General features: G+C 41.4%; 1 protein-coding gene across 1 annotated transcript; it reads left to right on the plus strand.

Moving 5' to 3' along the window:
* The first annotated feature begins 652 nt into the window (after positions 1-652).
* Positions 653-12,182, plus strand: reep2 (receptor accessory protein 2). Its single transcript, XM_023396151.2, has 8 exons — positions 653-918; positions 3,110-3,182; positions 5,374-5,450; positions 5,775-5,895; positions 6,066-6,179; positions 7,777-7,957; positions 9,295-9,458; positions 10,725-12,182. The coding sequence occupies exons 1-8, from the start codon at positions 887-889 to the stop codon at positions 10,794-10,796; spliced, it is 834 nt and encodes a 277-aa protein (XP_023251919.1). The 5' UTR covers positions 653-886; the 3' UTR covers positions 10,797-12,182.
* The last annotated feature ends 278 nt before the right edge of the window (positions 12,183-12,460 follow it).

Genomic DNA, 12,460 nt, shown 5'->3' on the forward strand with positions numbered 1-12,460 from the left:
AAATACCTGACAGTTTTCTGTCATTTGAGTAAACCATTAACCAAGTAATTGTTTTAGCAGTAGCCTCTTTTCACATAGCATTTTGGTGAAAAAATACTACCAATTAAGTTTTCTGCTGTTTCACTGCTGGAATTGGTTTTATAAATGTTTCTCTAACTGGCTTCATAATGGTCTTAAAATTCTAAAATCCCTATAAACAGGCAACATGACAACTAAGAACTGTGTTAGTTGCTTTTAGCTCAAACGTGTTACCAACATTAACAGCAAAATTCGTCAAAATCCGATTGTGATTTATTGATGCCACATGCTCTCATGTCTGTCCTGTGTGGCCTAGCTTTCTCTGCTCATGTATGTAAGTAGATCACAGAAGTGGGGCAGGAAAGGAATGTAGTTACCTAACCAAGGAGGATGAATTTAATACCTTCCTATAATGCCTATTATTTTATATTACAGGTTTGTTTTTGTTTTATGCATGTTTATTATCTTTGATTGTCACTGCATACTAACCCCGTCTGTTGCCGCTGACTCTCACTATTCCCACTAAATGATTGAGCTCATTGGATCATGTGTGTGGACAGAGGCAGCAACGAGATGCACTTTGTCTGACACATTTTACAATGTGACTCTGGCGCTTTAAGAACCAGTCTTTCCAGCAGCAGCGCTGGAGAACAGGAGCAGCTTGGAGGAGCCAGAGACTGCAGCACATCCTCAGCTGCTGTTGGCCCACCTGACAGCACACAGAGCGGCGGACAGCCAGCACCGGCCAGCTTCCCGGTTCACATCACAACAAACCGCGTCCTGGAGGGGAATGGGGGGCCACCTAGCCCGCTAGCTAACCGACTACATTTCCTAGAAGCGGAAGGTGCACGGTCGGCGGTCCACCAAGATGGTATCCTGGATTATTTCGAGGATAGTTGTGTGAGTACGGGCTGGGCTGCTTCTGTTGTCGTGTTTAAACGTTAGGCGGAGCAGCGGCTCCTCCATTCATCATCTGTCTGATGCTGAACGCCGCGCCGAGCCAACTAGCTAGGCTTGGCACCATTTTCTGTCCGTATATAGTTACATTTGAGTAATGTAGACAAATACTGTGGATAAGCTGTTTATTAGACACCCAGATACGATGTTATCCATACTAACCGTTGATCTATGTCTCTAATTACTACAATGATGCAGTACAATCTGCATCCAGCGCTTGCTAGCCGCTGGTAGCTAACGTATGCTGGCTAGCCAGAGCTGTAACCACCTGACAGATAACGTGTTGGCAGGGAAATGAGCTCTTAGCCGTGAAACAAGTGAAACCTGTTTAATATGCCAGCCTCGCTTCTGACAAGCAAACAGGCTCCAAACAGCCTGCCATGGCTTTTAAAACCGTCCCAGCCTGAGTGTTGCTGCTGTGGTGACTGAGCATCTCAGCACCATCTGGTAACATGAGCTGGTAAAACGTGATGGCAGCAGCCCAGTCAGGGATGAGTGCCCATCCATCCACCCAAACCATGGCTAGGCCCATGTTCAGGAACTGACCAGATAAATGTGGATGACTTGTATATTTTCAATATTACAACATGTTGGAGAGACTTCACGGAGAGATGCCTTGCTGTGTTCAGACAAGCAGCATCAGCAGTCCAGGCCTCGGCTTCCACCTGTACACACCACATCCCCACAGTGTGGATGACTCAACTAAAGCCAGCAGCTATCATCATCCTGGTCCCCTATGCAGACACTTTTACAATGCTGCATTAATGTTGTTTTATGTCAGATGACTGCTTGGAGTTGTTGAGACAGGATATTGTGCCGTGTGATCGCTGGATGTGCCTATCTGTCACAGATGCTGTCAGTTTCATGTGGATCATCATGTGGATACATGGCTGCGATGGTGTCTTTGAAAGGCTCACATGTAGAAATGTCACTGTTGCTTACTTCCTATAAATATTCTCCTCGCCTGAATTACATAAGTAGAGGATATCATTGGCAAACTGTTACTTTTAGTGGCTTCCAGCTGGCTCTTCCGCTTCACTGCACCTCAGGTAGTCATGCGTCTATTGGGAGACAAACAATGTGACTGGATATGCATCATAATGGCTGCTGCACAACCTCACACTAGATCAGTCGTTTCTCACCTTTTATTCTGCTGTAAACATGCAGCTGCCTCTTCTGTGTGTTGTATTACAGAAAAAATTATCTGTCCTAACCTCAAAACTGAACAGATGAAAAGGCAGCGCAACTCAAATAACTATATCTAGTTTGCCCTCAGACTCTGATATAAATGCCTTCAAACCCAAAGAAGTGAACCTGAGATGGGGAGGGCCACAAAGAAGTGCAGGGCGTCTGCTGAGGCAGTCCACTGGCCTAGAGGCCTGCTACCAATCGCCTCGGCTTACTGTACAGAGCTGAGAGGCGCTGCACTCATGACTGAGCAGCTCAGATACATACTGGGACAGAGGACCTACTTAAATTCTGGAAAAAAAAAAACAGAGATCAGTTAAGGCTGCCAACAGCTGGGAGCACATCCTCACTGGGAGACTTGGTGTGATATATTCAATCCTTAGTGTTTGTTCAAGTGTTAAAAGTCACGATCACTGGTTTACACTGTAGGCTTACAGACAAACTGGTGACTTGCTGAACTGTGTTCTCCCTGCTGTCCTCTCACAGAGCATTCAGCATCCTGTCACATCAGCACAAATCACTACAGTGGCACAGGATGCAACCAAATGCACATCAAAAACACAGCCCTGTGTGCAGTGTTCCACTCTGCACGAGGACTCACACATGTTGACCCACCCCTGGCAGACTTTTGTGTGTTTTTCCACTTTGTCTCATTGCAGTCTTCCTGACTCCATGATTATCAGGTCAATGTGTTTTGACAAGCCACTGCCCATCACCTCTCTACTGTGGCATCACCATACAGAGTTTAAAGCAATGTAGACACCGACTCTGTTAAAGTAATGCAGAAAGATACTTGTGTTTGCATAAGGTCTGAGCAAACATGGCTAACCTGCTTTTTAAGCAGGAACATGTTTGTGATGTGTCAGCATCAGCACCCAGAGGCTGTGTTCCCAGGCTGAATCCCTCTCCTCTGACCAGCATTTCTCTGCTCCTCTGCTCTTTTCAGCCTTGCCTTTGGGACACTCTACCCAGCATACTCCTCATACAAGGCTGTAAAAACGAAGAATGTGAAAGAATATGTGAGTATCACCTCTAGTTACTAAATCACAGCAGACCTGTTTTTGACCCCTGACTGTTCTCTTTGACTTTTGGCATATTTTGCCCCGGGCTACTGTCAGCTATCTTTACACTCATGTTTAAAGTTGTAAATGTACATTCAAGTAAAATACAAATCTCAGATAGAATTTTGTTTCCGACATACACTTAACATTCATTCATCATCAGAGAACACAGATTCATTACCTTTTTGATATGGGCCACACTGACTGTTCTGTTCCTTTGAAGACTTGAAGACTGGTGGAAAAAAAGGTTGTTTGATAATGATCAGGGCCTCCCAGACAAAGTCATAAGCTTGGCAGGGCTGTTAATTTGGGACACACCAACCCTCTTGAAATGGGGTCGCTATGGCACCATAATGACACTAAAACAATATAATACCCGCATACATGTGTGTCAGTCCTAATTCTCTTACTCAACACGGACATGACAACATTTTGCCCTTGAAACAACACAGTAGATTTATGGGTCGGCTGATTTTATTGGCCGATATAGGCCTATCAAAGATATATATCGGCATCGGAGCATATATTCTCTGATATGCACTGATATGAATACTTTTATTAAGAAGCAATAATGCAGTGGAAATGCTCGGTTCAAGTCAAATTATATAGGCAACATTTTATGTATATTTGATCCTTTTGTGTGTGTATATATATATATATATATCGGCCGATACATCGATATCAGAATGTCTTTTACTCCTTAATATCGGGCTCTAATTCTTTCATCCATTTCATCAGATGTTTATCAACTGCATGACGATTACATAACGGTCATGCCATTCTGCTGATGTGCAAACCATCTGTATCATCTAGTGAAATTGTTCCAAGAGTATTCTAATGAAGTTTACCTTTTCAGGCATGTTTTAAAAAAAAAAAAAAAAAAAAATCAAATCAAACCATTTTCAAACGGGGAAATCATTTTTTACGTTTGAGCCAGTAATGACTTGTAGCATTGCTGTGTTCAAGGGGGAAATAAGCCAAAAGGGTTGGAAATCAATGATCTAGTGGGCGTTTGGCCAGTGACTAACATCCAAAACATGTTGGCTGCATGAAGCTATCCAATCCCCTGATACCTAAATGATTCATAGTTCAAATGAACACGCCCAGATTTTGTCAGAGCATCCAATTGTGCCTGCAAATCCCCCCAAATTTTCTGTTAGCTCAGTGTTGACACTTTAAATCACAGCACAGTCCATGCTTGAGTATAAAAACATCAACACTAAGCTGGGAGGGAAGTTTGAGATTTGGTGGCATAATAAAAAAAGAATAGAGTGAATATCTTTTAAATAACAACAAATAAAGTGGTAATGAACTCAGTATGGCATGACCAGTGTTGCCAGTGGAAACCAGTGTAAAAACCAGTAGATTCTCATTCTGTCTGGCTGAGAGTCTGTAAGCTAAATGGGGTCCTCCCTGTTTACCTCATCACTGCAAAGGATGAGAGAGAGGGGGTCCAGGAGGAGGAGATAGCAGCACTCTGGCTCTCCGCCTAGATTTGCACTGGAGAGCAGTCTCCTCCTCGCCGGTTACCATGGTAACCCCCCCTGCTCAAGCAGACAGCCACAGAAGGAGCGAATGAGAGAGGGAGAGAGAGTGGAGGACGCCATTTTTAGAACTGATGTTTTCATTCCCCTTCCCTCTTGTTTGGCTCGTTTCTAATGAGTCGAATGATTCAGCATTATGTGTGTTTATATGGCTGCATGTCTGTGGGCTGTTAGTGCCTTTAAACACACCATTACCATCCAGTGCTTTCCTCTAATTCTGTAACATGTGATATACCTATATGTTTGATTGTTGTTAATGTATTTCCATTTGTTCTCAAGCTAATTTGCCTCTAAGTGCCTACTTCACTGCATGTTGAGAAGATGCCCCACATTTCCTTTGTCTCCAGAGATTAACCATGCATACTGATGTGATCTGAAAGGACCGAAACATATGTTGTATTTCTGCGTCGGCGTGTGTATGTGTGTGTAGCTTCTGTTTAGCTCCACATGTCTCAGCACGTGCGCACTGGAAGCTGTTGGGTTTTTTTTATGTGCTATTTCTGTTTTTATGGTCTCACTCCTCACCTGTGTGTGTGTGTGTGTGTGTGTGTGTGTGTGTGTGTGTGTGTGTGTGTGTGTTTGTGTTTGTGTTTGTGTGTGTCCAGGTGAAGTGGATGATGTACTGGATAGTATTTGCATTGTTCACCACAGCAGAGACAGCCACAGACCTGCTCCTATCATGGTGAGTCAGGAGTTGCTCATGATTGTGAACCTCATGCCCAACTAAACAAACAGCTTATATAATATCAATAGACGCATTCATGTGTGTCTCTGGTGCTAAGTGTTCTTGGATGTTTTTAGTACAATGATTTCTAGTTAAAATATCCTGTTTTCACTTTAGGATCATAAAATGAAACTCAGTTATTTAACCTTTTTAATCATCAGATCAGTGTCTCTTCTTCTTTCTCTTCTTTCCCTAACTCAAGTGTCTACACTTTCCTCAAAGCTTTCATGTGTCCTTTTCCTCTCATTGGTGATGGTTATAATTCTCTGTTTCATTGCACAGGTTTCCATTTTACTTTGAGCTAAAGATTGCCTTTGTGATCTGGCTCCTGTCCCCATACACCAAGGGCTCCAGTGTCCTCTACCGCAAGTTTGTCCACCCAACCCTCTCCAACAAAGAGAAGGTAGGGACGGAACTTTAAAGTCATGGTGTCCCTTTCACGATATAAACTGGTCTGCACATTAAAGTATTCAGATTTTTCTTTAAGATTTTTCACACCACATAGCTCTTTGTCCCGATTGCTTACATTGTTGTCTTTTACTCTTCTCCCTCAACTGTGTTCCTGTGCTATAGGAGATAGATGAGTACATAGCACAGGCCAAAGACAGGAGTTATGACACCATGATGAGGTTTGGAAAGAGGGGTCTCAACCTGGCTGCTAATGCTGCTGTCACTGCAGCCACCAAGGTGAGCTGTGTGCTTAATAACTTCAAAATTCACTAATGCTTGATGTTCACATTAATATTTATGACTGCTGTAATATCTTCACTTTAGATTGTGTTACAAGTGTTTTTAGCCATGTTCTCATCTTTGATCCAGGCCTGTAAAGATTGTGTCTGAATCCAGTTGAGATGCAGTTAGAACGCTTCTCAAGTGATCACTGAAATCACGTTTTGTTTCCCTGCTCACATGTGATTTTATCTGTAGGAAGTTTTGACAGCTGCTTCTTATATCCACTCAGCCTTACAGCTAAACAGGAGAACTGATGTGACTGGCAACTTTTTACTGGCAACACACTTCAAAACTTTATACACACTACAACATTAAAAACATGGTCTCCCATGTCTCAGTTCGATATTGCATTCTGTATCTGTATGTGGCCCTATCTAAATGTGTCGTAAGTGATAAGATCCAAGGGCGTCCTCTGAGTGTTTGGTATGACTCCACAGTCATATTTACAGACATCTACTTGACATAGATCAGATTCCCCAACATGTATTTTAATGCTCATGTCTGCACAGCCTGTGTGGATCAAGCAGAGCACCATAAGTGGAGTTACGAACATAAAATTGGAAAAATACGATTTAGGTTGCGTTGAGTGTGTAGCGTTAACCATTCCACAACCTGCGTAGACAGCTGGATTGATTAACAGAAGATATCTGTGAATATCTTGTGTAGACAAGATGTTACTTTGGTTTCTGATTAACTTTGCTTGTTTAAACCAAACAAACGGGTCCTGAAGGTGCACCAAATTCTTATTGATCTGATATTGTGATGAGCTTGTGCAAACAGTAAATTGTTGGTGCTGGCAGAATTATGACATAATTTTATTGCATAAGTTGTAAAGAAAATATCTTATAATCTAATATCTTCTTTGCAGTTACTTTTTATTTATTTTTTAGCTACAACCAACAATTATTTTCATCTTTTGATTAATCTGTTGATTTGGTCCAAAAAATGTCAGAAAAATAGCCAAAAATGCCCATCACAATTTTCCAGAACCCAAAGTCTTCAAATAGTTTTTTTTGTCTGACCAGCATTAGAAAACCCAAATATATTCAATTAGATTAGATTAGAAAGATACTTTATTTATCCCCTAGGGAAAATTCATGATATAATAATAAAATAATATCAAACAGAAAAGCAGTAAATCCTGACTTTTGAGAAGCTTTTTGCTTGATAGAAGACTAACAAAGTCGAATTATCAGTACAATTATCAAAATAGTTGTCATTTAATTTTCTGCCGATCAACTAATCAATTAATGGACTAATCAACGCAGCTCTACACAGTACAGGACAAATAGTTTCATGGTCATTGAAGTGGTAGAAATCCTTAAACGGCCTATATCCTCATACTGTCAGTGTAAAATTTATTAAACCTTTAACTGCAGAAGCTTGGCAGTTGGTTTTTCAAAAGATATGAGAATTAGCAAATAATAATGATTTATTAAAAAAAGAAAAAAAACAATTTTCTACATAAATGTTATGTAGATGCAAGTGAACGTGCACTTTTTCTGCTTCACAAATCTAACTGGTCTGTGTTTGGTTTTGCTGTGACACCCAGGGGCAGGGTGTTCTGTCAGACAAGCTGCGGAGTTTCAGCATGCAGGACCTGACTCTCATCAATACTGAGGATGATCTGGCTCTGCACACTTCAGCCGCCCGCATGAGACGAGACACCATGGACGACATGAGTTCAGGGGCCAGCACTCTGCCCCGGGCCAAGAGCACTACTGCACGACAGAGTAAGGCTGCACAACACACACATCCCAACACCGCTTCATGAGCAGCTTCACGTGGAGAAGCATGGTCTCACACACACATCTGCATAAATACATACATGTACATACTGTACTTAACTTAACTTTTATCAGAGCATGACTGAGACTGATCGAGCCAAGTGGAGTCATGTGATTTAAAGCACTGCAGGATGGGAGGGAAAAGGCGGAGATTGGGTAGTGATGCAAAGAAGGTCGAGTTGGGTGGGTGGGGTGGGGGGTGTCAAAGCATGTGACTCAAGTGGGAGGAGATGCTTGGAAGGAGGACTCTTTGTGTCTCACTACACTACTGGCTGGGTGGATATGTGGGCCTGATGAGCTGTGAAACTATGAAGGAAGAGATCAAAGTGACCAAAGTGACACAGTTTAAATATATACTGACAAAAGATATGTGTGCAAGTTCAAAAATAAAGCAAAAAATAAAGCAAAACAACAGAAGTAAAAGTTCTGTCTACATGCATTTACGACACATAATGGATATAGTGGTTTTGAGTCTGAACATTAAATATGATATTAATATATTTATTATCCCTTTAATCATCTCATGAACCCTCAGCGATGCCTTATAACACTACCAAGTTGGTGAATCACTTCTGTCGATGGTTAAAGTTTGGATTAGGGGCTGGCAATCTTACTCAAACATTGTTGCTTGTTTGGTTGTCCACATAATGGGAATAAGTGCTGCAGCACTGGAGTCTCTTTGGGCTCCACTTTGCTTACAGCATCAGACGGGGCCTAAAGCGCTCTCTGCTGCTCATGTAGCATTTAGTGTGATTGCACTGAAACGGATACACCTCAGATGACGCCATCTGGATTTTTGTCAATGCAGAAGGTCGTTTACCCGGATGCTGTAATGGTAGCTGGGCAGAAGATACTCCTATTTAGTGTGACCTTTTTATTATACAGCCAGCATCCAGTTTTAAAACTGGTGGAAACAAAAGGTGAGCCTTGAAATTTGGCCACTGGGTGGTGTGAGAGACCGTGGTCTGCAGTGATGCACTGGTCTGCAAAAACACACTTTTAAGCAGTTACTTCAGTGTTGTTGCCTTTTGGATGAATCTTGTAAATGAATGGAAATAAAGGTTTATCCATTGTACTCTTAATGTTGTTTTAGAAATGAAAACATTTGTCTCCAGATTTTCAGATTTCATTGCCTCTGACGTTTGAACAAATGTCAGAGTGAAGCGACTGTTGTCTCTCTGGTGAATCTTCTGTTTTCAATCATGTTTTTTTCACCTGCTTTAAATCTGAACCCTGAGCCACTCTCTGATTCAGTGACCACTGATTTTTGTCCAATCCTGCAGCCCGCTCATTGGCAGCATCCCTTGCTGATGAAACGTCATCCCAACACAGCTCTGACCAATCAGACACAAGGACTGAACACTCTGATGATGATGTTGGAGACAAAGCCCCCAAACGTGGAGCCAGTGTCAAGGCAACCAAGAAACCTGCTACTGCTAAGACAGAGGTAGGGCCAATGAACACACACGCACACACACACACACACACACACACACACACACACACACACACACACACACACACACACACACACTCAAACCAAGAGCAAGACCTGATCTCAGAAGCATATGCATGATTTCCACATTATTATAATGTAAATGCTACAATAGGGCATCTATGGCTTAACATTTATATTACAATCATTTTTTCCCCCATTCTCAATCTTTTTCTCTAGATCTCATTAAGTAACTTAGTAATACTTGTTTAACCATAACAAATCCATTTCCAACAAGAGTTTTTATTATAAGTATGTTATATATACTAAAAAGTAGAATTACCGCCTTGCGGTTGTATGCCTCCGCCACACAGACTAGTTTCAGGTTAAATCCCTGTTTATCCAAAGTCATATAAAATATTAACAATTTGTGTGAAATTCGGCCATAATTTCTGTGTGACCTCGACCTTTGACCACCGAAGTCTAACCAGTTCGTCCTTGAGTTCAAGTGGATGTTTGTACCAAATTAAAAGAAATTCCTTCCGGGTGTTAGAGATATTGCATTCACCACACCCGTGACCTCTGACCTTTGACTCCCAAAATATAATCAGTTCATCCTTGAGTCCTAGTGAATGTTTGTGCCAAAGTTCCGTCAAGGCGTTACTGAGATATCGTGTCACGAGAATGGGATGGATGGACGGATAACCCAAAAACAATATGCCTCCGTCTCTGGCATAGAAATATTGCACTGATTTCATATTGTGCATTTAAAAATCATCTCGTGGAAAACTGTGTTGTTTCCAAATCAACTTGCAGAATTTAAGAGTTAATTTTTGTTTTCTGAAAGTTTTTAATTTTTCAGAGGCAATGCAATACCTACTCAAAACCTGCTCACACTTAGGACACAGCTGACAGTGCTAACATACTGATGTTGTGAAGGTACACTGTTTACCATGTTCAGGTATTTGGCCATCAAACAAATTATTAGACACATCGAAATTGTTACCAGATGATTGTTCTAGAGGAAAAGTTGTTAAATTCATCCTGAGCGGAAAATTAAAGTCTGTACCAAATTTAATGGAAATCCATCCAAAAAGAGGTCACTCATATTATACAACTCAGTGTGTTGCACAACCCTAGTTAATCCTCCACTGTCTCTCCTCCACTTTAATAGTTCACCGTTCTTCACTCTTTCTTGCTCTTTTCCTTCTGTTGTTTAATCAGCTGTGTTAATTACTCTTTACCTTCCCCTCCCTCCTGTCCTTCTCTCTCTGTAAGACTCAGACTAAGACGGTGAAGAAGCCGACAAAGAAAAAGACCACGGCCACTAATGCAGAGACGCCACCATGAGTCCTGCTGTCCTCATCCACCGGCCTCCACTCTCTCACCCACAGCCTGCAGGCTCTTCTTCCTCTGTTTGGTCTCCACACAAACACATATACACTTGATGTGTGCATATATATATATGTATATCTCAGTCACAGAAATTACATCACTCTTGCTGGTTTTTAGAGCAAAGTGCAGATTTAGTTTATAGCCATATGTGGCCATCTCTTTTACATTTACTGGGTTGTTGCATATTTTGTCTCACTCAGATTTAACAATTTGGATTTTTCTCTTTTTTTTTTTTTTTTTTTTAAGTCTGAAGATGGTTAGTAATTTTATCATTAATGCTTCCTCTTCCTTTTAACCCATAAGCATATATGTAGGTCCCCATAATAGTTGATAACAGTCTTGATTGAAACTGTTTTTGTTGAAGTATTTCGGGTAAAATATTACACTCTTCACTCCTAGTTCCCCAGATTTGTGTCCCTGGTTTATCCTCTTGACAGGGCAATGATAGTAGAAATCCTCACAGACATAAGCAAAACAACTGGCTCCTGAGTTTTTACCAAGGGGTAAGACAGGTTTTAGATAAACTTTGAGGCCTGCACTGACTGATAGTAGACATCATTCCCACTCTCGACTACAGTTCAGCTCATAACAGCTGTCAAATCAGCAACCGTCTAGTTTTACATATTCATTTGTGATTAAATGTGTCTTGGTTTTCTTTTTTTTTCCCCTTTTCAATTTTAACCTCTGACTGCATTTTAGGCCTCACAGCTTGTGGAAGAGTTTAAAGTTGGGCTTCCCCTCATTAAGTCTGTATACCTCTGAGTGAGTCTGGCTCTGCTACGTTCAGGTCTCACTTACGGCAACTTTCTTCCTCACTGCTTTAATGTGGCTGTCCAGTCACGTACAGTGCTGGTGGTGGAGTGGTTTGTTTAGTGTTGGCTTACTTATCCTTCATTGAGACATCACTCTCTTAGCTTGTATTTATCTGAGGTCATTTATTTATTTATTACTAAGTTATGTTCAGCTCTGTTGGTCAGGTAATATGAGGAATAAATCTGATCAGTTGTGCATAACCAGGCCTCTTAAGGTGATGCTGTAACTGCGTGATGATTGTGCTCTCCCTCCCAATAAATACAGTAGACATAGATGAGTTGCCAGTGTTTTTGAGGTAACATATCTGCTTTCAGTGACGTCTGTATATTGTTTGTGTTCCATATTAGAAAAGTCATGGAGTAGCTCTGCACTTTCTCACTAATTTTACTTTGCCTCATTATAAAAGCAGGATGAAGTAAAGCAATATGGAAATAATTCAACCAAAACCAACATCAGGAGACTGTCTGTCTGAGAATTGTTTTCTCATCCCCAATGCTGTTGTTTTAGATGTTTGGGGGGGGGGGGGGGGGGGGGGTTGGGTGTCAGACCAGGGTGTGGACGCTGGACTTCAGTTCTGGGATGAGCTCTTCTGGTTGCCAGCCTCTACATTGGGCATGGTTTCTTCTGAGTGCTCTGTAATAGGGGAATTAAAAGCATGAGACTACTGCTGCACTCATTACTGCTGTCTGCAGTGTGACACTTGTATGAACCAGTAGGGGGAGACAAACCCCACCAACTGTTGGCAAAGTTACTAAACAATATGTAAACACAATGTAAATAGTGAACTTAACTGTATATACAGTATG

This window comes from Seriola lalandi, unplaced genomic scaffold, assembly GCF_002814215.2.
Source record: "Seriola lalandi dorsalis isolate HSWRI2012SDOR001 ecotype SW California unplaced genomic scaffold, Sedor1 jcf7180002054973, whole genome shotgun sequence".
Taxonomy (NCBI): Eukaryota; Metazoa; Chordata; class Actinopteri; order Carangiformes; family Carangidae; genus Seriola; species Seriola lalandi.

Coding starts and splice junctions, on each gene's coding strand:
- reep2 (XM_023396151.2), top strand. CDS start 887: ATGGTATCCTGGATTATTTCGAGGATAGTTGT. Junction 919..3,109: donor ATTATTTCGAGGATAGTTGT/GTGAGTACGGGC, acceptor TGCTCTTTTCAG/CCTTGCCTTTGGGACACTCT. Junction 5,896..6,065: donor CCCTCTCCAACAAAGAGAAG/GTAGGGACGGAA, acceptor CCTGTGCTATAG/GAGATAGATGAGTACATAGC.